Consider the following 23,422-nt stretch of genomic DNA (forward strand, 5'->3'; position numbering starts at 1 on the left):
CTCATTAACCTTCACCACTAAACAGGGGGTTGGGGTTGGACTATTACCATGAGTTACCCTTTGTACTAACTAGCCTCCCCCTTACTTGGGCAGTGTGGCCGAGCTGTACATGGACGAGTCATCACATCAAAGCTGAGTATCCAAATTATCATATCTGTTCCTTATTTTAGACCATGCTTCGCCGCGCTATTGCTGTAGTACGTATATGTACGCAAAAGTCATCCCTAAATACAACTAACACCACTCACTGTACAAAGCCACATGCCCCTTACATGCTCCTGACAATGCTTACCCTGCCGTGCTAAACATGGAACCGTACTAGCATTCAAATGAATAAACCCAGCCCTCACTCTATGTTGAGTAGAAGCATGAAGACCAAAGCCGGGCCATCGGGCCCATGGACGTTGTCGATAAGTGCAGAATCTGTATCAGAGGCCAAGGCCAGGAAGATCTGTCCAAGTCGTATTCATGCCATCATATTCCTTAACGCCTCGTGTATGTTGTTGTAGGTATATCGTGTCTATTCCCAATGCCAAAATCCCGGAGTCTCGTACACCACGGAGAAGGTATTTCTCTCCGAAATAAATAAAAGCAGTCAAGCTCGTTATGCTTAGTACCATCATGTAAGTCCCAGGCCACGGGTGTCACAAATGCCTTGTTAAATCCATGAGCCTCAGGTCTGAAAGAGAGGCTAGCGTGAAGAAAGAAAAGTGGCGGGTATCACAAATGCCGTTTAATCAAGACACCACGCTCCGTAGATCCTTTACCAAGTTGCAGCGTCGAGGATCGAAAACATCAAGAGACGGAAATGCATTTTGCTTGTTGTTCAAGGCTGACTCGTCTCCCGCTCTTCTCGGATCGAAGCCATCGACGAGGCCTGGCCGACGCCCAACATGGATGAATGGCTTAGCGGTGGCATTCCGGCCGATGATTTGACCCCTGTCGCTGAAGGGGCACCGCTGGGTGCCGATGTTCCATTTTCTATCTTTTGCTTCGTGAGTTGGGCTGGATTTATGCCGTTTTCACCGTTGGGTGTTTGCGCTTTGGAGTTGTCTGCTGACAATTCTTTATGCAGCGGTGACGAGGGAGAGTTGGACTTTTTGCTTCGAGCATCACCATTTGCTGTATTAGCCCCGCGAGAAGAGTTGCGTGGAGAAACCCGACCAGTCTGATAAAATGGTTAATAAACATCACGATTGATAGAGGATAGAAGAGGCGTACTTGTTTGGCCCACCGAAGACCGCAGCTGTTACAAAGATCCCTTTGACCACTGGGTCCTCTTCGCCATTCGGGCGTGTTTCTTGTGTGGCAGTTGGCGCAGTCTCGCACCACATTGCCAACGCCCTTTCTTCGCTTACGTTTCTTCTTGCTGGAAAGCAGACCGCCAAGTTCCTCAGCAAGAATACGATTAATCTTTTCCATCTGCCGCAACTCGAATTGCCAGCTAGAGCATTTCGTTGTTCTCAATTCATCAAAAATGTTGTCCTCCGAGGCCAAAGCAGCGTCTTGGCTACCGGGGGCCAACGCACCACCGGCAGGCTGTGAAATATGACCCGTGGCGTGGATTTCGGTGCCGTTACTGGATCTCGGGGTTGCGGCGAGAGACCTGGAACCGGTGCTGGCGGGAGCCAGGTTACGTGATGATGCCTTGAGAAGCTTTGTCTGGGCAAGCAAGAACGATGGCTTTTGGCCCTCAGAAGCGTCACCCGGGTACAGAGTCGTCTGGGCTTGCAACACTTGGCCCCTACGGTTCTGGACCTCGTGTTTGCAGGTGACAATTTTTCCTCGCCTGGCTTTTTCCAGTGTTCGCCCAAACTCGGGACGTGATTCTTTTCGCATAAGATCCTGTATACTGGTTCCCACCAGGCTATCAGGCTGGAGGTCGAGGAGAGATCTGATATTCGAAGAGACGTATAAGAACAGGCCCGATGTCGAGAGCTTCGTCCAAAGTTCGCTGTCCCCAATACCACCATTCGCTTCAAGATTGCGGCGACTTAGAGCAAACACCGGCCGCTTGCGGCCTACCAAGATGATGCACTTTCGACCCTTTCCTTGTTCGACAAACAGTGAACCATGGCTTTCGAACCAAGTGTAACCACTGTGCTTTCTGCGTATTCGGAACACAATGTTGACAGGGTTTCCGGTTGTTGTGTCCTTCAGCTCGCGTGTAACAGGAACGATATCAGATGGATGGCATACTGTTGAGAGTGAGTTGCCAACCAAATCCGCAGCCTCATATTCTAGGACCTTCTTGCAGGACGGAGAGAGATATAGGAAGAGACCTTTGAGCGAGAGAACGTGAACCACATCGTCGGTATTCTCGAGGAGCATCTTATCCCATGATTGCTTATGCCAATCAGAGGTGAGGCCCTTGGGGCTGAATTGCTGCAACAGCGTGGAGACATCGTCAACGCCTAATGTCTGGCCATTATCGGGCTCCCAGTGACTGGATTGCGGTGGTGTCCAGATATATTGGCCAATGTCGCTGTGTTTGTAGTTCACCTTTACACCGCCAAGGTCTTGGTTCGATGCGATCGCGTCCGGACACTCGACGAGATCAATCTGGAAACCAATAAAATATCTGATCTCATCAGTGTCCCACGGGATGGGGATCATAGTAAGAAGGTTGAGGAAAGGCTTTCCGCCCTTTCGGTAGTTGATAAGACTCTGTTGAACTTCCCTGCCTTCGTGAACCATCTTCTTCAAATTGTAGACAGCTCCGTCATCAACGAACTCTCGCTTGGAGCCCGCTTCGACTTTGCCATCTGGGGCCTGCAGAAAGCGGCAGTTCTGACCGACAATCTCATGACGACTATAGCCGGTAAGGTTTTGGAAGTTATCGGAAACGTATATAATAGGGCAATCGTTCATGGCGACATCGCAGACGACAAAGGCGCAGGACATATCCACAGCGCCAAGTTGTATGCGCGGGTTCTTACGAGTAGCGACTAACCACAGAGCTTTAAGCATATCAAATCCACTCTTTGAGTATATCGTCTTTTCCTTCGAGTCCCTCGGGGCATCGCCGGTTGATGGGGTCGTTGCAACTGAAGTGCTGGTCGGATGAGTAACGGTTGAAGAGGACATGGCTCCGTGTGAGTGTTGCTGTGGAGGTGAAACAACAGAGCCGGAGGCAGTTGAGACTTGGCGAGAAAGTGCAGGTAAGTTTTGGTTGTTATCTCCAGCATTCATGTTGTTGAAAGCCTGATGGTTCATCATACTGTCGCCCGAGTCCTCTATGGTATCCATGGCGTTGTTGGCGGGAGCAGGGATCGGGGTCGTCGTGGGGGGGTTGGTTTGGTTCATATTCATGGAGCCTGCATCTGGAGAAAGATCCATGGAGAAGTCATTACCAACCTGAACTTGAGGGGTCAGTTGGCCTTGTGGGAACTGGCTCATGGACGGTGAGTAAAGGTTCATCGGTGAAGCGTTGCCGGCCATTTGTGCTCCAACGCTCATGCTTGCAAAGGTAGAGGGCATCATAGAACTCATCATATCAGGGGATATGGTCGAATAGTCATTTGGGTCGGATGTCATATAATTGCCCATTTGGTCCATGCCGATGGAGGTATTAATGGTGGGAAACACCCCTCCCATGGGTGGTTGGTTGAATTGGTATGAGTTGAGGTCGGCGTTATCGGTTCCAAAGCTCATCATGTCGCCGTTGCCGACTGAAGACATCCGCCTTTGCCCTTGCTGCTGCTGCTGCTGTTGCTGATTCATCTGGAACTGACCCATAGGGTTAGCAAAGGCTTGAGGCATGCTCTGTCGGCGGTATAGCTTGTCTTGGTTATCGCGCACAATATCATCGAGGGAATCTCCTCCCTGGTAGAAAGTCGGGTCATTCATATTGTGCTGCATGTGGTTCTGCTGGTTCTGCTGCATTCGAGGTTGTTGGAACTGCTGAGATGGTTGCTGCTGTTGCTGCTGCTGATGGGGGGAGTAGTAGCCATCCATAGCGACAGCATCTGGCTGGACGGCCTAGCCAGGCGCTCGAGGGAAGTGGTGAGCGGGTATTGTCCCGTATGTATGGCGCGAAGTCTGGCAGGTGGTGTCCTGGTTCGACTACCGAGGCGTCGGAAAGGTTGGCGGCCTGATGAGGAGACCCTAGCTGGAGCGGAAACAAAAGCGAAGACTGGTGACAAACGCAACAAATATGACGAGGCGAGAGAAGTCGCAATATGGTAGAACCGTGGCGGGTCGAGATGGGTTTCGTCGACGTCGAGTCGGGTCGGGTCGATGGTTTGACGTGATAAATCAGGCCGGAGAGATCAAGCGACCGAGCGAAAAAGAGAGGGACAGGGTATGGATAATCGCAGATGGCAAATGCGCGGGGGCGGGTATTTCGTGCTTGGTCGAATTTGTACTGTTCGGGATTGGACTGTGGCTCAAAAATCGGCGATGGAAAGGTCGGAAATGCGGGAAATTTGCGATCAGGAGGGAAAGCGAGAGAAAAGAGGATTCTACGTTGGAGGCTGGATCGCGTCAAGGTCGAGGAGGGATGATTCGCTATGTCGGTCGTTTGAAGGGGAACTCGAGAGGGATGGAGAAGTAGAGGACGGTATGGCAGAAGAAGAATGGGAATGCGTGAGAAGCAGATGCCTGCTTTGGGTGTGTGTGTGGGTGGGGGAAAGTACCTACCTACTAACCTAGGTACACCTTGTCTTGTCTTGCCTTACCTTCCACGCCATGCCATGCCACGCCTACCAACTTACCTAGGAGCTAGGCCAGGCAAAGAGCAGGCAGTCAAAGGTCGGGTGGGATTGGATGGATCCAATGGATCATGGTGTGGCTAGTGCGAGGTGAGAAGCAAGACAGGCCGAAGGATAACGGACGGACTACTAACGTTATGGGCTACTGGTGCTAGCTAATGGAAGCCGGAGATTGAGAACTACCTAACTACGAGCTTGAGAGAGAAACTGGTGACTGCCGCTTTCTGCGGCTCAGTCGAACCCTTTCAAGATTCCCATGTGCATGTGCACAGCTCAAGGTGAGGTGAGGTACCTATCTGTAGGTATCCATCTCAAGACTTTAGCCTGTCGAGGGTAGCGCACAGCACTGTACTTGTACTGCACTTACTCTACCTAACTGTACCGTACAGTACAGGTACTGTAGGGACTCATGCATCCAATGTGGGGTGAGGGCGATCTAGGGACTTGAACTTGCGCGTTGATTGAGAGGCGCCAGGAGTAACTCCGGTGCAAGAGACTTGCGCATTGCCCCTTAGAGGCTAGACTCGAGCATGAGCCGGGAATGATTTGACATCAGATGGGTGATTCTGGGTACCTACCTACTCTGTATATAAATCATAGCATGACGATAACGTTGGTTATTTAACAGAAACTGATAGAAACCATATAAAGAGACAGTTGTAATTTGATATCGTTATATAACTTTAAAAATAATTCCCGAATGATAAAAGACGTGGCTACCTTACCCTGTCTATCGGGTTTACTGGAGGACAACATTGGGGGGCCTTTGGGCTGGGACCCGACGGGAAGACCCTGAGGTGTGCTTCGCTTCTGTCCGGGCAGCACAACAATTTATCCTTTCTAGCTGGAGGTCTGTACATGCCCTGTGCCTGTCAAGTCTAGAGATCATCTCCGTTTTGGGCAATGTCCTGTATTTGCACTGAGACACACAGTCAGTCAAAGTCACTACTATCGATATCTGAAATCTCATACTACTAAAAAATGCATCTTCCTTACCAGAAAAGATAGAAAAAAAAAGAAAGTCGTGCAAGCAAGTCCCTAGATATGCAATGAATACCCTGCATGAGAATGTCTCGAATTCGCTAGCACACCCGCCGTTCCTTGCAGGCCAGAAAAAGTAAGACCAAAGTGCGAGTAAGCATTCATCATTCATTGAGATAGAGGGTTAGTACAGTATGTATATACAGTATTCGAGATTCAACACGCCCCCCCCCTCCATGTGTGTGTGTGTGTGTGTGTGTGTGGCTTTGCTTTCACCTAAAGGTACCCGTCAACCCTGTCGCCATCACCACTAACTTTGTTTTAAGTGCCAATGCTCACGAGTCTTTCATTTTGAAATGGCATTTGCGCTCTGATGATGGCGACAGAGTTAATACTCTGACTTAGCACCTTGGGCACCGAAGTTGGGCAGTACATTGACTCAATTCGCCCTCCTTATCATCCATCCTTGTACTATTGCGAATCGTGGCTGAATCAATAAATACTCATTTAGCAAGTCAGAGACAAATATCAGAGTATCGCCGATATCAAGAAAGGGCCTCATTAACCATCCTGCCTGCGAGTAAAAGACATTCATTCCATATCTCCCCCAGCCCATCTAATCATTTGGCCCTGGAAACAATATCGGTGTGGTTATTTTATTCATAATTCCGTACGCTACAAAACTCGTCATCTATATATATCACAGACCGACCAACCGACTGACTGTCTTGCCGCTGCCGACCAAAACCCTCGCGACGAGGTACTAACCAGTTATCAATAACCTAACTCGTAAACTCTAATGATTTTGCAAAAAAGGCGCCATGCGGTCTTGAGGATATAGACTGCCTAAACAAAATGCCCTCTCATTTTTACCCCGACGCCTAGGACCGTCGTCCTCTGTTTCTCTTCTTCCACGCTCGGAACATGGTATTGGCTGGATGCTGATTCGAACCCGATACACTTTGCTCGAATGAAGCGCATTTCCACATCACGTTGATGCCACCATTGCTTTGCGAACTTGCCTGTTGGAACTGCCTGCCCCGTGAACGGGTTCCAAGCCCATGGCTGGCCATCTTATAGCGTTCATCGTCTAAAGACAGGCCGCTATATCTCTCCAGAAACGGCCTATAGGGCCATTTCGACACCCGGCGACAATCGGCTGGGTGATATGAACTAGTCTGCCTTCATATGACTTCCCAAAGGGTGGCGAGACTCAGCCCATCTGCGAGCTTCCTCCTAGTTGAAGAATCCCATGATAGTTCGCTGCGCCTCAGGAGAAAACTGCTGCAGAAGGGGTGTAGGGTCAACGCCGGTCGATGTCAGAAACCCCTTAGTTGCTAGTGCTACACGGTTGGCAGTCTGTCCCACAAGGGTCTCTGCCTCGAGAGCCTGAGCAATAAACACGAAGATCTTGCCCGCTTGGTTCGCTACAGCTGGGTGTCGTCTACAAGTTCCAAGCGTTAGCATGAGCACACCAAATTACTGGTAGTAGGTTGAGGGCGGAGAGTACTTACTGGTCAATCAGCTCCGCAAGGTATGCATAAGCATAAGGTGCCGCTTCTTCATCGTTGGTTACGGGTAAAGTCTCTACCCATTGTGTAATCACGGTTTGCACGTCTCCAACTGTGCTTGCATTGTAGTGGAGAATCTTGGCGATAGCTGCGCATGCATTCTCAGTCGCATAGACATTGTCCTCATTACGGGCGTCAGGAACCTGAGTGACCTGGAACAAGAAGGGGACTGAGCCTCCCAAGAACTGCGCCCACGGTGCTCCACCTCGGTGCGCCGCAACTCCGATGCCGTAAGCTGCCGCCTGGCGAATAGCCGGCGAAGCATCACGGCAGCCATCGATGAGCGGTTGGGTGATGTAGTTGGCATATCGTGTGCTCTCAGGACCGCAGTACTCAAGGACATCATCCATTATGCAGAGTCCCCACTGGCGTTGGGTGGGATCGTTTGAGGTAAGGAAGCCTTCGTATGTGGGCATCAATCGCTCCCAGGCAGGCAAGAACGCAGCACCGTGGTTCTTGAAAATAGCATGGAAAGCCTTGTTCATATCCGAAAGCAGGGTCTGGTCATCCTCGATAGCCATCAGAGTATCCTCAGCCTCATCTTCCACATCCTCTGCAGTGGCCCCCTCCTTATCCTCCAGACGCTGCGCGACACGGTCCTTGTAGTCCTCAATAGCAGAATGTACCGAGTCGATGAATCGGCTGAGGTGATCTGCAGAAAGACAGTCCTTTCCAATGACCTCAACAGATTCATAGAAGCATTGGTACATCTCAGCAAGTGTGTCGATGGCAGGCTCGGCAGTCAAGACCTCGAGGAGCTTGTCAACAGTAGCACTCCACAGACCACGGAGCTCGTTGGACTGTGGGCCATAGGCTTTCTTATAGGAGCTCAACAGCTGAGGGACAAGCTTGGCAGAGATATATCGAACAGGATCGTGGAAGAAGAATGCAAGGCCAGGCAAAGCGATCTTTTCCATGATCTCCGCTACATATGGAGCAAAAGAAGCCTCAAGGACTTGGGCGTAGACGACCAGGAGTTCAATGGCCATGTGCTTGTCATCCATGGTACTTGTCTTGATACCAATCATCTTACCCTTGAGGGGAACAAGTTCCCATCCCTCCTCATTCTGCATCTGCTCAACCTGGTCATCATCGTCCAGCAGTTGGATATCAGCCTTGGCAACAGCAAGCTCCAGCAGAGGAGGCATGACGTTGTGAAGAAATGGAAGGAAGTCGGAACCGAGAACACGACACATGCGGCCCCAGCAGTGCATGAGGTATTGAGCTTGAGGGTCGTCTGCATCAGTAATGTTTGCCTGAATGTTGGCCAGAAGGTTGACAAGAGTCATAGCATCCTGACCAAGACGCTCTTTTCCAACAGCCAGAGCGATCAATGTGGCGCACTCCATAGCCTTGGCACGCAGAAGTCGGTACTCCTTCTCACTCTGGTTCTGGAGAACATTAACAAGAAGAGGCATGAGGGTATCGTAGTATTTTGAGAAGGCAGCTTCAGCGGCGTCGGCGATGGTGGCGATTGTCGACAGAGCTTGTTCTTGGACATAGCGCTTTTCATTTTGAAGGAGCTGGAAAAGATGTGAGAGGAGCTCGTCCAGATATGGCTCCAGAGTGGCCTTCTCAGCCTCCTCACAGAAGTTGACAAGAGCAGCAGCTGCGTGAGACTTGACACGGCCCTCGGGCGAGTCAAGGACAGGAATGATTGCCTTGAGAACTCGGTCGTAGTAGTCGGTCTGCATCTTAGGGGCAAAATCAGTGCTCATCTGACCAAGAGCATTGCAGCCAGCCCATCGAACTCGAGGGTGAGGATCCCGGAGAGCGGGAACCACTAGATCTAGTACTTGGCTAAGCTCCCCAATCATCAGATCACGGCAGCCCTCGGAGATGGCAGAGATGGCCATCAGGGCTGCATGTCGATCCCTCCAAGCCATGGAAGTCATCATACGAGGAAGCCAGTTGAAAGTAGGGGCCAGAATGGTCTGTCCTCCAAGCTTGTTCGCAAGTCGGTCCATGGTTTGCTCGCCAGCAACGTGGTTCTGGTCACTCTCGTCCTGATCAAACTGCAAGGTGAGTTAGTCACATGAATTACGTGTCGCCATTCTCTGAAAACTCACGTCGTCAGATGCCATCCATTCGGAAGCATCATCGTCATCCTCGCCTAGATCCGTCATGAGACTCAAGCACTGGGTGATCATGTCGTTTGTGTAGGATGGATCCTTTCGGCACACTGAGGGGGCGTAATCGGCAAATGTGGCCATGAGCTCGAGAGCGTTTTGACGGCAGATGTTTTCGAGCTCCTTGTCTTGGATCACTGAAATGCTAAATTGGACAAGGTTCTGGAAGAGAGGCTTGAACATTTTGGGAGCAGACTCGGCGAGATCGATGAGAGCAAGGAGCGCCTTGCTGAGGTCGTCGGAATCCTGAGAATCCTTGATCGGGGGAAGAATGTTGAGGACATCGGGGATAAGGGCGTAGTACTTAGCCTGTCCCTTCTTGCTAATAGTCCTGAAGAATGAAGCAAAAGCCTCCATAGCCGCAAGACGGACCTATAGCTGTGGTTAGCAGAGCCATGATATCCAATGTGGGACAGAAAAGTCTGCCCCGCGGGAGGGGTGCCGTACCATGACGGCGTCGTCTTTGAAGCCCTTCTGAAAAGCTTGAAGAACGGCCTCCTCATGCTGCTTTTCAATAATGGCGGGAGTGGTCGCGAAGACTCGGAACGCATTCTCTCGCTTCTCTGGTTCGGGAGCTTGGCTAAGTTGGAAAAGAGCGCCAAGCAGTTCGGGCCAAATATCGCCTATTGCAGGAGTTGTTAACAAAGGTCCAGGATACGGAGAGTCATTTCAGGGCTTCTGAAAGCTTACCATTCTCGGTGTATTGTCTGGCAAGCTCGGCAACAGCATCACTAATTTTGTTGCGAACGAGGCGCTCAGACTCGGCGGCAAGGGTCTCGAGAATCTTTTGTCGAATGACAGCGGCTTGGTCCTTGGTCAAAGAGATGAACAGATCTGTGGTCTCTCCGGACTCATTCTTGCGGGTTTTTGAAGCAATTCGGCGGAAGATTACAGCGGAAAAGGATCGTGTCGCATTGTCGCCAGCAGCTTGAATCTGTTCCGCCAGTCCCATCAACAGGACCTCAGGTCGGGTGGCAGTCCAGTTGTTCTGCAGGTGCTCCTCGGCTTGCGATCTTATACTGTTGTCGGGGGACTGCAGAGCTTGCAGGAGCTGTGAAAGCTCTGCGTGGATGTCGGGTGGGAGCAGAGACATTGTTGTGGTCGTGGAGGGTTGCTGATGGTGATGTCCACCAGCAGACGACAAAGAAAGTTTGGGTCTCAGTCGGAGAATGTGGACAAGAGTAGCGATAATGAAGTACTGCTTGAAGAAGAGCCTAAGAGGGTGAAAAAGCTACGAGCCGTCGAGGTTCGTTGGCTTGAGTCGGCCGTGGCTTCACTTTAAGGGACGAGATTTCCAAAGATCCCAAATGGTGTGGAAGAAAGAAGAGAGGGACTGAATGGGAGCAGAAAGTGAAGTGGGGGAGGGGAAGCCCAAAGTTGAGGGTCGTGAATAAGTACCGTCCGGGCGAGTCTTTGCTGGCGAGGTACTTGGGGACCCGACAGACTTGAGCCCAAAAGAAAAAAAAAACAAAGGGTGCGCGGTGACCAGGTCGTGACTAGTGTGTTTTTTTCTGTAAGGCAAGGTAGTTGGTACTTATTGTTTATTTTTTTACCTCTTTTGCCAGGCTGCAATCAAGCCATCCAATACCTAGGACTGACTTTATGCAAGTTGAAGTTAAGAAATTACCTCCAAAGCTTCTGATGGAAACTTGTCTGGACTTGTAAAGTTAATATTCAACTGTTGTGTCTCTGGTTGGCGCATGATATGAACGTCTGAAGTCATCAAAGAATAATTGATGCCAGATGGACCGGGAGAACGCCTCTTTGATCATTCAGCACCATAGACAAAGAAGATTGAAATGAGCCAAACAGCAATTGGCGAGGCAATCGAACCTCAATGTCTCTTGTTATCATTATAAGTTTACCTACCTATTTGATATCCATACGTTGTTTGTCTGTGCCCCACCACACCGCAAGAACGATGGCTTCCATCCATCAAATATGCACAATGAAATCTTCTTTCTTGTCATGATGCATTGCAGCTGCAGCTCAGTTACCTTAGCCAACCATTTCTTGAACCTATCAAATTGATACGAAGCGTTTTCTCTGGCCTGATTAGTTTTGAGTTTGGGTATTTGATAAGCTGCAGCATATGTATGATGTTGAATACTGAAGTTTATAAGACTTTGGGATCCAATACACTCACCACCATCTGACAATTTGAAATGCCAACTGCAGCAGCTTGAATTCTTATAAGGTCATTGGCTCGAGCTTTCCAAATGGTAGCAGCACTTTTGTATTGCTGACTTACATAATTGGACTCATCGGCTTGATCTTATACACAAGTCGAAGTTCTACAAAGATCTTGGAGAACGGATATTTCGAGATTCAACATGGCGATATCTACCAGCAAGGCACTTATAAAAGCCCTGGCAAGTTCCCTATTACTCTTTTGTTCTTTTTACCTGTGCATGCGTATCAGAGCTTAGTTTAGTTACGTATCACGAACTGCAGGACCAGGGAGCTCCTTGAAGACATCCACATTCTCTAGTCGTGTCCACGTTAGTGAGTGATGATCATCACCTTCGGTATCCACGCGCCATGGTAGAAGCTTCTGCGATACAGAGTAGCTCTGCCGGATTGTGAGGTTGGGTGGTTAGGTGCTGGAATGGGTTATCTGATATTGGTGTAAATCAATTCCTAGATAGTAGTCACAGCTGCATGAAAATCGAATGCTCAGATGCCCAAGCATTTGAAATTAATGTATGTAGTACCTATTTAGTGGTGGTTTCTTCCACCTTCTCAGGGTTGAATTACTTCTCTATCAGTAAGTTTCCACGCTGAAGATTGAGCTCCCGTCCCCGACCTCATCCATCCCGTCCAGTCCATCCATCGCGGGGCACTCCACCATCACCCACCTTTAACTTACCTTACTCTGGGCGGCCTATGTCATCATGCAAACCGTTCCCCCGCCCACTCATGGCTTTGGATTGTAACCTCGTGCCCCTCGCAGACAAGTCTCATCTCCAGACCAACCTCCGCAGCAAGAGGCAGAAAAAAAACCATTCCACTTCACTTCACCTCATCTATCGATCGCCTTGTCCTTGTCCTTGGCAAATAAATGTCTTCTGATCTTTTGTATCCTGATTCTTCTTAGTTTGTGACTTTGACTCTGACTCTGATTCTAACCACTTTCCAACATTGGACTTGAATATCGAGATCCATTCAACTCGAACCACTCACTCGCTCGCTCGCTCACTCTCTTATCCTCCCCTGCCTGCGCCCCGCGTCTACTCCCACGTCCGTCTTGTCTCACCTCGCCTCGCCTCGCCTTCGCCCATCTCTGTGCAAACTATCCATCATTCCATCATTGCAATTGTCGCGACAAATCACTATTCGCCATTATCTGTTCATCTGTCGCTCGATTGCAATACATACAGCGCTCTTTTGTTCGCCCTAGTCGTGTTGATCCATCGCTTATTGCCAGTCCGATCTATCAATCAGTCAGTCAATTCATCACCTGGCCAAAGCGAAGCGATTCCACCATGGACCCCTCACCGAGCTCAACCTCCCGCGAGCTCAAGGATACTCGCGCGACCAGCTCGACCAGCCTCAACAGCGCTGCTTCGGGCTCTTCGTCCGCTCATAAACCACCTACTCTTTCTCAGCGATCTCCTTCTGTATCTATATCCGCTGGCTCTGGCCCAAGCTCCATATCCGCACACCGCGCAAGCTTCGCTGAGGGCTTGCGCAATGCGCCCTCATCACCACGCTCTCAACGGCACCCTTCTTTTACACAGGCCGCTCTCCAGGAGTTGCTGAACCATCCTCCGGCAGGAAACAAGCATGCTAACCCCAGATTTGCCGGCCGCGATTGGCGTGATGTAGCTATCGGAGAGCTTGTATCTCCCGATGATGTTAAGTGGGTTGAGTTCGATAGCAGCGTTGAAGAAGCTACAAAGGTGAGCCTAAAACTTTGACTGTCACATAATACAGAGCCGATCCCATATGCGCTTTCAGGCCCTGGATAGCCATGCTAACTATAAGTCGCAGCTCCTCCTCAAGAGCCCTACCAACGTTGTTCTGGTCCGCGAGGATCCCTCCACCCATATCGCGGTCTCCACGTTCGATTATACCGATCTGAACGCATACCTACTTGTTGTTGTTGGTCTCGCCAAACCCGAGGAAGATCAGGTTGAGCTATTCAATTCGATTCTGGCCAAGGCCCAGGAAGGTGGCCAGATTCCATTACGAGACGTCTTCCCTCTTTTCCGCAAGGAAACACTCATCACGTTGCCTGGTGACGAAAAGCTCGCACAGGCTATTCAAATTCTCGGCAGTGGCATCCATCGTCTGTTGGTGACAACTACAAGCGGCGAGGTGGTTGGCATCGCAAGTCAACTTCGAATTGTCGAGTTTTTCTGGAACGAGGGTGTCAACTTTCCTTCAATCGATCGGCTTTACCCTGCTTTGCTACGTGATCTGGGTGTTGGGGCCAAGGAGATTGTTTCTGTCAAGTAAGTTTCTATAGCGTCTCAGGATGATACGTGTTAACAGGCCATAGCTCCGATTCACCCTTATCTGAAGCACTCACGCTTATGAGCAATGAAGGGCTTACAAGCGTTGCAGTTGTTGATAACGGTATGAATGTGGTGGGCAACATCTCCACCAAAGACGTCCGCCACTTAACCAAGAGTTCCAACGCCCATTTACTCAATTCGTCATGCATGAACTTTATTTCTGTGATTCTCAACGAGCGAGGAGTTGAACACGGACGTGACGTCTTTCCCGTATTCTACGTGAACCCCTACTCGACTCTGGCCCATACCGTTGCCAAGCTCGTTGCTACTCGATCGCATCGAATGTGGGTGGTTGAATCGGCGTCACCCTCCCCTTCAGCTCCTGCAACACCTCTGATGGGGCCCCAATCTTTCACAACCGCCGGCCCTCCACCTCCTGCTGCACCCGTATCGGCGCCTGCACCCCCATCGCCTGTCCCAACAGCAGCAGTGCCTGCTTCTCCAGTCCCTACAGCTGCTGTGCCCGCATCGGCCATGGCCGGGGCTCGTCTTTCCGGGAGGCTTACTGGTGTTATCTCGTTGACTGATGTACTGAACATGTTTGCGAAGTCGACTGGTTTGCACCCTTCCGACCCCAACGAACAGCGAGCGAGACGAAGACGAAGCTCAAGCAGCTCAGTGCGGCCTAGCCTGGACTCATCTCGAGCTAGTATCGATTTCCGAAGGTGATGGCAATGGAGCTTAGCTATGGACATCATTACGCAAGTCTTGGAAAGAATGAAAGAAAAAACGAAACAGGCTATATCAAAGATACAAGAAGTTAGTTCGATGGGACAGGAGCAGCTTCGGATTATGTCAATTTGCGAATCAGGCAGTATTCGCAAACTTGTTGTTCGTGCACATGTTCTTCGAAATGTTGAGCATGAGCAGGATTCAAGATTTCCATTCTCACTTCATGTAGGGCACGGTTGTTCAGAGGGATGAATGCATCTGGTACATATGAACTTAAAGGATGGACACAATGTGAGAAGCAGAGATAGAAAATTTGACGAAATCTTTGCTCTATGGCAAGTCGCTAAATGCTGTGAAGTGATGATGGTAAACACAATATCTCTGGATTCGCTTCATGTCGTACTGTTGTCATCGCGAGTATAAGATATGTTCAGCCACTTGAGGATCGACGTTTGGGGTGGCAATAAACACGTGAGAGTTATAGGACCCTTGGACCACATATGTCGCGATCTGATTGGCCGGGAACATGCCATTCCGGATCCCGGAAAGCCACCCAAAGGTACTAAGGTAGTAAGCCTCAGCTCAAGGTGAATTGACTCATCATTCATCTCATCTCATCTCATCCATTCTTCGTCAACGCTTCTTAACGTTCGTATTTCCTTGTTCCCTATATTTCGATTCTTGTTCTTGACTCGATTCTTTGCGCAACTGTTCTCTCTTATATTTTTTGTTCTCCGTCTTCGATTTCCTCTCCTACTTAACACGCCCTTGTCTGAGTTCACCCTTTTCCCTTCTTGTGACCTCATGATATTCTGGTAGCTCGATCTCCGCACTTGATCTCACTTGGCTTCATCAAAGCGGCAAAATCTGACGCATTGGATCTGCCCTTTGACTCATTCCAGACTGTGTTTGGCCTTTTCGAGCTCCCTCTTCTACTAAACTACGCGACGTCCGTTTTTGTTTCAGCTCATTCTAGGTCTTGCTTCTGCGGCGATTCTAGATTCTCAGTTGTGGCAAATCGCTCTCTCATATCTTGTTGGCTTTGCCATTTTCTGCAGTCCTAGCAAATTGCAGTTGCAACTTTGGATAATTCATTTCACTGGCGTCATTGGTCGATACTTGGAAAACGCTCCAGCAATCCTCTTACGTCTGGCATTGGCGTCGAGCAGCTCACCAACTTGATATATAACCACCAACTCGCATCTATGTGCGTAGTCGCTTTTGATGATTATTATGGCATCAACGACAAACTCAACAGACGATCCCCTTCGCGAGCCGCCGGGTAGCAGCAAGCCTGCAGGCCATGCTGCACATGACAGTAGACTCAAGCTTGGTGACTTCACCAAGCTGAGCTCCAACAGTCTCACAGGCTGGGCCTCTCCGAAAAATACAAAGGCCTCTGACTCAACCCCATCCCTTGGAAACTTCAAACGGCTCTTCCAGCAAATTCGTCTCAATGACAATGAATTATCAAAACAGCAGCGAAAGCCATTGGCTTCCCCAAAGGTACAGCCGATCACGATATTACAGCGACCTTCTGTACCGCAATCCACCGACAATGCAGACATCGTCCCTAAACCCTCGGCTGTGCCTAAACATTCCCATCAAGAGAATCAGGAGCAAGCATACATTGCCGCCTTGAGGCAGCCGGACCAGAGCCCTGAAGGCCGTATCCGTTGCATAAAGATGGCAGGTGAAATTCACGAGAAGCGAACTGGAAAGGCTATTCGAATTACGAAAGAGACTGTTCTGAAGGAAAAGATATACCAGGAAGATAAGGATGAATTCCTCAAATCAAACCAGCCCAACTTAGACCCTATTACCGACTCAGAAGCTGGATGTGGTTCTGACACTGATGTGCTGCCTGCCACGTCTTACTCAACCGCTGCCTCAACACCACCAAGCTCAAGCGAGTCTCCGCTTAAGCATTTTGACGAAACCAAAAAGAACAAGAAAGATTCAAATTCGGGCAAGACCAAATCTCATTCCAGAGATAGCTCTGAACCCAACATTGTGATCCTGGCTGGCAGTCATTCGGACCATGTCAGACATGTTATCTCATATCAGCATTTCAAATATGGCCCCCTTACTGAGATTCACAGTAACGTGCAGACCACGGTGGTCAAGCATGAGGGCCTTATGGGAAAGCTCGTTCATGAGCGGGTTATAGACTCTGTGATCTGCAAGGATTATCCCACCATTGCAGAAAATGGAATTCATGTCTTTGTCGACATGTCCAACATCATCATTGGATTCCAAAAGGCTCTAAGAGCCAGATTTGGTTTGCCAGAGTCCTCACGCTTTGTTCCACTTCCACAAATGAACCTTGCCTTCTTTCATGAACTTCTTACCCGCGATCGATACGCGGAATGGCTCAATGTTGGCTGCTCTGTGCGTCCCAACCGCAACGAGCCCACTTTTGTCCAAGAACTCAAGGATCTTGGCTACCGCGTCGACCTTCGCAGTCGTCGCCCTGAGCAATCCGGTGCTGATGACCACAACGCGTTCGAAGCCGGCGGTTTCCGCTATGTCGAAGACATGGTTGACGAAACCCTCCAGATTAGAATCAGCGAGTCTGTTATGCAGTATTTCGAGGAGCCTGGCACGCTCGTCATCGCTACTGGTGATGCTCGGCCAGCCAAGTATTCAGACGGCTTCCTGACACAAGCTCAACGCGCTCTGAAAATGGGTTGGAGCGTTGAGGTTGTTTCTTGGAAAGCCAGTCTTTCTTCTGCTTGGACTAGTCTTCCGAAGGACCAGAGCATAGGCTCCAGATTTCGCATCATCGAACTCGACCAATTTCTTGACGAACTTTGGATCTGCTAAACTCATCCCGTCGCGCCTGCTGCTGAAATACGCAGGGTCGCTTGATGGGTGCGTGTTTGACGATCTTGATCCCAGCACGGATCTTTTGAGACATCTCCATCATTTGAGGTGACTGATCTTGAGCTCGGTATGGCATCTGGACGATCTGAGATCTATGCTTTATTTTCTTTTTTCTTTTTACCTTATGACGGAGAAGCAAAGTCATTGCGTGTTCACCTCCTCGTCTGATGCGTTGGGTCTTTATCTCCATCATCTGGTCTACATCCTACGTCCCCTTCTCCGCATTGCGCCTCAAACCTTGTTGTTACGTCCTATTTAACAATGTGCTCGTCATTCACAGCATTTGCCAGCCTTGGACAAACTGGTTAAAATCTCGAGCTGCATTGCAGCAATTGTAGAATCCGAATCCGCTTGCCAATGGTAGAGCCACTTGGGCCAAAAGCTGCTATATTGCAAAGATACATATTTTGTCATGGTTTATGCATTATGAGGGAATTATTGGGCTCGCTTGGGGTGTATTGGGTATCGTTTTCATGAGTAACGAAACCATCAATGCGAGGCACAGTGGCTGCTGGACATCATTCTCTATAGTTATACGCCTAGGCAATCCATCAGGGTGTTTCTTGAGCTCGATTGTATTTTGAATTTCGAATCACCATGAATGTACAGATATTCATGTTTCGATCAAACCACTCATTCACCTTCACGCATTGAATGAACCACAGGTTCAAATTGTATAACGGGCATTCAATTCAAATAACAAATACTAAGTGTAATTCTTTTCTTATCTCTAAAAGAGCAGCCATAAAGCGAGGTGATGTGATGAGGTAGTTGAAGCCTGAATAGAAAAACGGACAAACCTCCAACATGCCTCCCAAGATGATAGGCTCGTACAGCCTTGCAATGGCCACCTGATAATCGGCATCAACAACCCTCAAGCAATAACAATAAAACATTAAACATCATAGAAAAGACATAAGCCGAGTGTTATCTCGGAGTAAAAACGTGACCACAAACCATTCAAATAGTTGAAGGTCTAATTGACATGACAAATCGAGGAGCCGTCCCCTAGTTAGAAGGCGACGGGTCCTTGTTGGAAACTGAGTCCTGGCCTTCGATACCCCACCATTGCTCGGCCATGAAAGTTGCGGCCTCGGCCTTCTTCCAAGGATCATTGAAGGCAGAGAAAAGAATCAGGTCTCCCATGTGGCTGGAGAATGCCTGCTTGATAGAGTCGAGAGCAGCCTTCTGTTGGCTCATACCGGGAACAGCCTTGCCGTTGCTATTGCCCTTGGTGGGCCAGCCAGTCTCGCAAATGACGATACGCTTGTCGCCAGAAATCTTGGATCGAAGGTCCTCAACAGTGTTAGAGAGCCACTGGCCAGCTTCATCAGCAGAAGTGTTGGCATCGAAGAAAGCGTGAGCGTTGATAGCACAGTAGTCACTCTCGTTGCAAAGTTCAGGGTTGGCATTGGCAGCAATAAATGTATCGACTGTGACAACAGGACCTTGGTAGCCAGCGGCACGGAAGATCTCACGAGCCTGCTTGACAGCGGCGATGACCTTTGCTGGGGTGGCAGCTCCATTGTTGACAAGTTCATTACCAACGCTGATGGTGTCAACGACGTCCCAGTCGTCAATTGCACTGATAATGGTCTTGGCCTCAGTTTGAACGTCGTCAATGTTCCAGATACCGAGGAACAGCTTCATGCCGCTACCCTTGGCGCATGAGTAGACATTGGCGACCTGGTCGCAGTCTGTGCCGTAGATACGAAGGACTGAAAAATCAGTAGCGAGCTGCGTAATATCTTGCTGGATCTCGTCCTTGGATTTGCACTGGTGATCGCCTTGGTAGGGGGCATATGCGACACCAGGGAGCTTAGAACCGGATGAGCCGCCACCGCTACCAGGGACAGGAGCTGTAGGTTCTGGATAGGTTGCAGTTCCTGTAGGAGTGACAGGGGTAGCAGGAACGATAGTTGCGGTGTAAGTAGAGGCCGAAGTCAGAGTAATAGTCGTAACACTGCAATCTTGTCAGCCAACATCGCGGTTTTATGTCACGAGAGAAGCATACGGTCCTCGCTTCTCGAGCGGACGGGCTGTTGGTATTGTCAGCTTCGAGTTACAGCCTGGTCAGGGGAATACTCACCAACAGGAACAGCAGCAACAACCGCCGCCATGGCAACCGCCGAAGTGAAGAAACGTTTCATCGACATTTTGTTAACTATTTTATAATAAACCGTACGTAGGTTGGTAGTTTGGAGAGTTGTTAGAGAGTGAACGAGCTGCTACAACGAGCTGCTACAACGAGCTCAAATAGTGGTTTTAAAGGTCGGTGGTTTGAGAAAATCAGTGTATAAGACGGGACTTAATAACCCGCTATCCAAGAATGAATAGGATTCAGATGAAAAGAGTGTGTATAGAACTGAAAAGAAGAATCAAAGAAAGACGAATCTTAGGAAGTGATTGTAGGTAGGAAAAGAAAAGAAAAGAAAAGAAAAACGATTGTAGGAGTGAATGAAGGAATGAATGAAGAAGAAGATTGTGAGAGCGAAGGTAGAGAGAGAGAGGTAAGAGGTAGAAAACGAGGAGACGTCAAAAACAAGGGAGGAAGGGGCCTCTCTACAATGATAAGCAAAAGAAAACAACCCAAGAAGGAACGACACAGCACTCGGCAACGTACCTAAGGTAAGACACGTGTTGAGCCTGCCTTCCTACCTCAAGGTAAGGTACCCAAGGTTAGGTACCTTAGTACCTGACCGTTCGTAAGTGTTGAGCTTAAGGTAAGAGACAAGTGAGACACTCCTCACCCCGTAATTCCTTTCTATTCAGTCCGTGAGTTTCATCCCGAGATCCCAAGTCCCATTGGCTGGGCTTTGCCTTAGCTATAAGACTCCATCCCTTGTTCTCCCTATTCACACTTAAGCCCGCTCCCAGAATATGAGACACATGAACGCAGAAACTCACTCGGATCATGGAACTCAACAGCCCAAGCTGCCCGAAAACATAAACCTTAAAAATGAATCACAAATAGAGGACACGACGCTCGCGACTCTTGGAATGAGGGGATTTCTTTGCATGGCGCGTACTTTCGAGACCTGTAATCTCCCAAGGAATGCAGCGTCTGAGACATGCCCAAAGTCCTGTTGAGAGCTGAAAAGGTTCCTCACCCGTCCGGTAAAAATAAACTGTGAAACTGAGGCTACGGCTCTGCCAATTGTGATCCTTCTTTTGCATGTGCGTCCTTTGTGATTCTGTTGTCAGATTAGAGGCCGTGATGTAAGCTGGCACCATCGGGCGTGACTTGGCAAGGGATGGCTCATAAAATCCACGAGACAGCTGACGTCTGCTTCTCTACCTCGCATAATTTTTTTAAGTTCGAAAACAGTAACTTGGCAGAGACGACTTCATCAACTCTGAGTAACTGAAGCAGAAAAATGCCTTGATATCCCTCATCGGTTTCAACACCATGATTCTGAAACCGATCAATCAACATGTATTCACGGCGCCCACAAAGACACAAAACCATTATATCGGGAAACTTCCATTCAATGCTGGCGTACGAGGGCCGCATCTATTAATCATTAGTTTGTTAAATGGCTGCCAGCCACTTTGTAAATCGTTCCATATTGCCCCTCGTCTATTGCGTTTGCTGATTATCCATAATAAAAAGGGTCTCAGTGTAGCCCGACGCCTTATGGACTATGCTCAGCTGTATAACATGCATTCAGCCAGCCTCTGTCTGTCATCAAAATTATCATCTGTTAAGCCCCTGAATCAGGCGGTCTTGGTGCTCGTCTTTCGTGTCATGACCTTGGTGATAGCATGTCGAATAGTCACACCGGCCTTCTCAATATCCTTCTTAGACAGTGCTGATGTAACGCAAATTCGAAGAGCAGGCTGGGCAAACCATGCGCCGTCCTTGGGCTTGACAGCGTGTGCATAAGGCCTAGTCTTGGTTCTTGTGATCAAGACGCCGTTGGCAAGAGTCTATTCAGGAGTCAGCTCATTTTATATTCGTTCATGTTTCAGTGTTCGATGCACGCACCTCTTCCACACAGTCCAGAAAGATGCGTTCTTGATCTTCCAATCCGAGCTTACGGGCAGCCACAACTTCGGGCTTGAGGACAAGGAGCATAATAGGGTTCTCGGGGTCGCTTGGGCTGTAAACCCAATCACTGCGGGGATCCAATTGAGCCCTCATAGCCTTGATATTCTCGCGAGACTGCGCCAGGATTTCGGGGTTACACTGCAGTAGGTTGAGGGTCTCACTGGCGGTGACAGCCAACATGGCAGGGAGAGCGGCAGAGAATGTATACGCAGAGGATGTGATGCGCTGGTGCTCGACCACATCCTTGGGACCAGCACAGAAGCCACCACCGGCACAGAGAGGTCCAGCGAGGGAACCGATGATCATGTCAACTTGTTGGGGATCCACGTTTTGCGCCTCAGTAATACCACGACCGGTACGGCCGAGAACACCAAAAGACCAGGTTTCATCTAGAATAACGCGGAACTTGTACTTCTCTTTAAGCTCAACCAGGCGGGGCAAATCGATAGAATCCCCAGAGAGCTCAAACAAGCCTTCAGTTACGACAAAACGACGGGTAAGTTTTCTGGCATTGGCCTGCTCCCGGGCGACAGCCTTCATAGCGTCTTCCAAAGCATCCATGTCGTTGTGTTCGTACCAGCGGATGGTGCTTCGCGATTGCTCGAGACCTTTGCGAATAGCGAAGTTGACATTACGATCAGCGATGATAACGTCACCACGCTTGGAAAAAGAGGGAATGACACTAGAGATAGTGCTGAAGGATTGAGCGTAGACGATGCAGCCTTCGGTGCCCAGATACGCGGCAATGTCGGCTTCAGTCTTCATGTGAACGTCCTGGGTACCGTAGAACTGGGGAGGGCCGCAAGGGCCAACACCATAGGTGCGTAGAACCTGAATAGCCTTGTCCTTAATCTGATCATTTCCGTTGAAGTTGTAGAAGTTGTATGATGCGAGATTGGTAACAGTTCGGCCGTTGGCGAGTTTAGTCTTGGGACCAGTAGGGCTATAGGAATATCAGATGCTGATCCTGACTAGTTTGCGGATGCGATTAGACTTGATGATGCTCACCCAACGAGGACAGGAAGGCGTTCGGCTTCAGTAACCTCAAATGGAGTCTGCTCGACGACGAGAGGCTCAGGCTGCCATTCATCGATCAGTTCCTCAATTTCCTACAAAGAACCCGAATATTAGCGACTTCAATCATGTGGGAATTAAGGATCTGGCCGTGTTCTCACCTCCTCTCTCAGCTTGATGTAATTCTGCTTACGGGTCGAGTAAGAAGGCGACAGGAGATAGCGGATAAAGAAGAGAAGCAGCACAAGTTCAATGGCGGATCGCACGGGGTCGTTCTGATAACTCGACTGGATGTAGCGCATAAATACTGCAGAACCAGGGACTTTATGGAAGTATACGGCGGCCTGTTCGAGGATTTCGCCCACCTGGGCTTGGAGGGCATCGAGTTCCATCTTTTTCTTCTGTTCCAATGGTCTTGAATGGTTACGTCAACTTCTATCGATCTCGCGTCGCGTCTCGGCCGGTCGTGAGAGTATATATTAGTTTGGAGCGGAAGTGTGTTGTTGAAAGGAGTTGAAATGGACGTCAACCGAGGATTCAGAATTGTCAAGTCAAGGTCCGTCCGTCATTAGTAGGTACATGGGTCTACAAAGGGGCCTCCAGAGTCTCGTCCTCTAACGTTGAAGCGAGTCGAGCCGCGGACCGCAGGCTGATTGGCTGTGCTAAGGATCCATATCTAACAGGGGTTCAACGGGTACCTGAAGGTCAGAAACAATAAGACCACAGGCCATCCACTACAGGGGAAGTGTAGGAGTCATCGGATAGCCCGGGCAAGAGGAATACGTAAAATTGGCTTACACACTGGATCGAAAGACACCAACCAAAATCACAATGGAAGCTTTGTAGGCAGTACAGTAGAGTATCCCTCTTACAATGTTTGGTGTCT

The 23,422-nt window shown here is 49.4% G+C and overlaps 6 protein-coding genes across 6 annotated transcripts; 2 read left to right on the forward strand and 4 right to left on the reverse strand.

Annotated features, from left to right (window-relative positions):
* Nucleotides 1-826: 826 nt before the first annotated feature.
* FTJAE_5532 (white collar 1) lies at nt 827-3,957 on the reverse strand (the record flags this gene model as incomplete). The annotated part of the gene is made up of 2 exons (XM_037352050.1): nt 827-1,168; nt 1,222-3,957. The coding sequence occupies 2 exons, from the start codon at nt 3,955-3,957 to the stop codon at nt 827-829; spliced, it is 3,078 nt and encodes a 1,025-aa protein (XP_037207374.1).
* A 2,972-nt stretch (nt 3,958-6,929) lies between these two features.
* FTJAE_5533 (beta karyopherin) lies at nt 6,930-10,486 on the reverse strand (the record flags this gene model as incomplete). The annotated part of the gene is made up of 5 exons (XM_037352051.1): nt 6,930-7,137; nt 7,208-9,279; nt 9,334-9,765; nt 9,841-10,016; nt 10,084-10,486. The coding sequence occupies 5 exons, from the start codon at nt 10,484-10,486 to the stop codon at nt 6,930-6,932; spliced, it is 3,291 nt and encodes a 1,096-aa protein (XP_037207375.1).
* Nucleotides 10,487-12,878: 2,392 nt separating this feature from the next.
* Nucleotides 12,879-14,582, forward strand: FTJAE_5534 (uncharacterized protein; the record flags this gene model as incomplete). Its single annotated transcript, XM_037352052.1, has 3 exons — nt 12,879-13,295; nt 13,387-13,850; nt 13,898-14,582. The coding sequence occupies 3 exons, from the start codon at nt 12,879-12,881 to the stop codon at nt 14,580-14,582; spliced, it is 1,566 nt and encodes a 521-aa protein (XP_037207376.1).
* Nucleotides 14,583-15,818: 1,236 nt separating this feature from the next.
* Nucleotides 15,819-17,411, forward strand: FTJAE_5535 (cell wall glucanase; the record flags this gene model as incomplete). The annotated part of the gene is made up of 1 exon (XM_037352053.1): nt 15,819-17,411. One exon carries the CDS (start codon nt 15,819-15,821, stop codon nt 17,409-17,411), a length of 1,593 nt encoding a protein of 530 aa, XP_037207377.1.
* A 1,068-nt stretch (nt 17,412-18,479) lies between these two features.
* On the reverse strand, nt 18,480-19,627 carry FTJAE_5536 (glucanase; the record flags this gene model as incomplete). Its single annotated transcript, XM_037352054.1, has 3 exons — nt 18,480-19,434; nt 19,486-19,510; nt 19,561-19,627. 3 exons carry the CDS (start codon nt 19,625-19,627, stop codon nt 18,480-18,482), a joined length of 1,047 nt encoding a protein of 348 aa, XP_037207378.1.
* A 1,561-nt stretch (nt 19,628-21,188) lies between these two features.
* Nucleotides 21,189-22,928, reverse strand: FTJAE_5537 (sphinganine palmitoyltransferase subunit 1; the record flags this gene model as incomplete). The annotated part of the gene is made up of 4 exons (XM_037352055.1): nt 21,189-21,401; nt 21,460-22,465; nt 22,531-22,631; nt 22,698-22,928. 4 exons carry the CDS (start codon nt 22,926-22,928, stop codon nt 21,189-21,191), a joined length of 1,551 nt encoding a protein of 516 aa, XP_037207379.1.
* Between the last annotated feature and the right edge of the window lie 494 nt (nt 22,929-23,422).

The sequence above is a fragment of the Fusarium tjaetaba genome (assembly GCF_013396195.1).
Source record: "Fusarium tjaetaba strain NRRL 66243 chromosome Unknown NRRL66243_c0000107, whole genome shotgun sequence".
NCBI classification, from domain to species: domain Eukaryota; kingdom Fungi; phylum Ascomycota; class Sordariomycetes; order Hypocreales; family Nectriaceae; genus Fusarium; species Fusarium tjaetaba.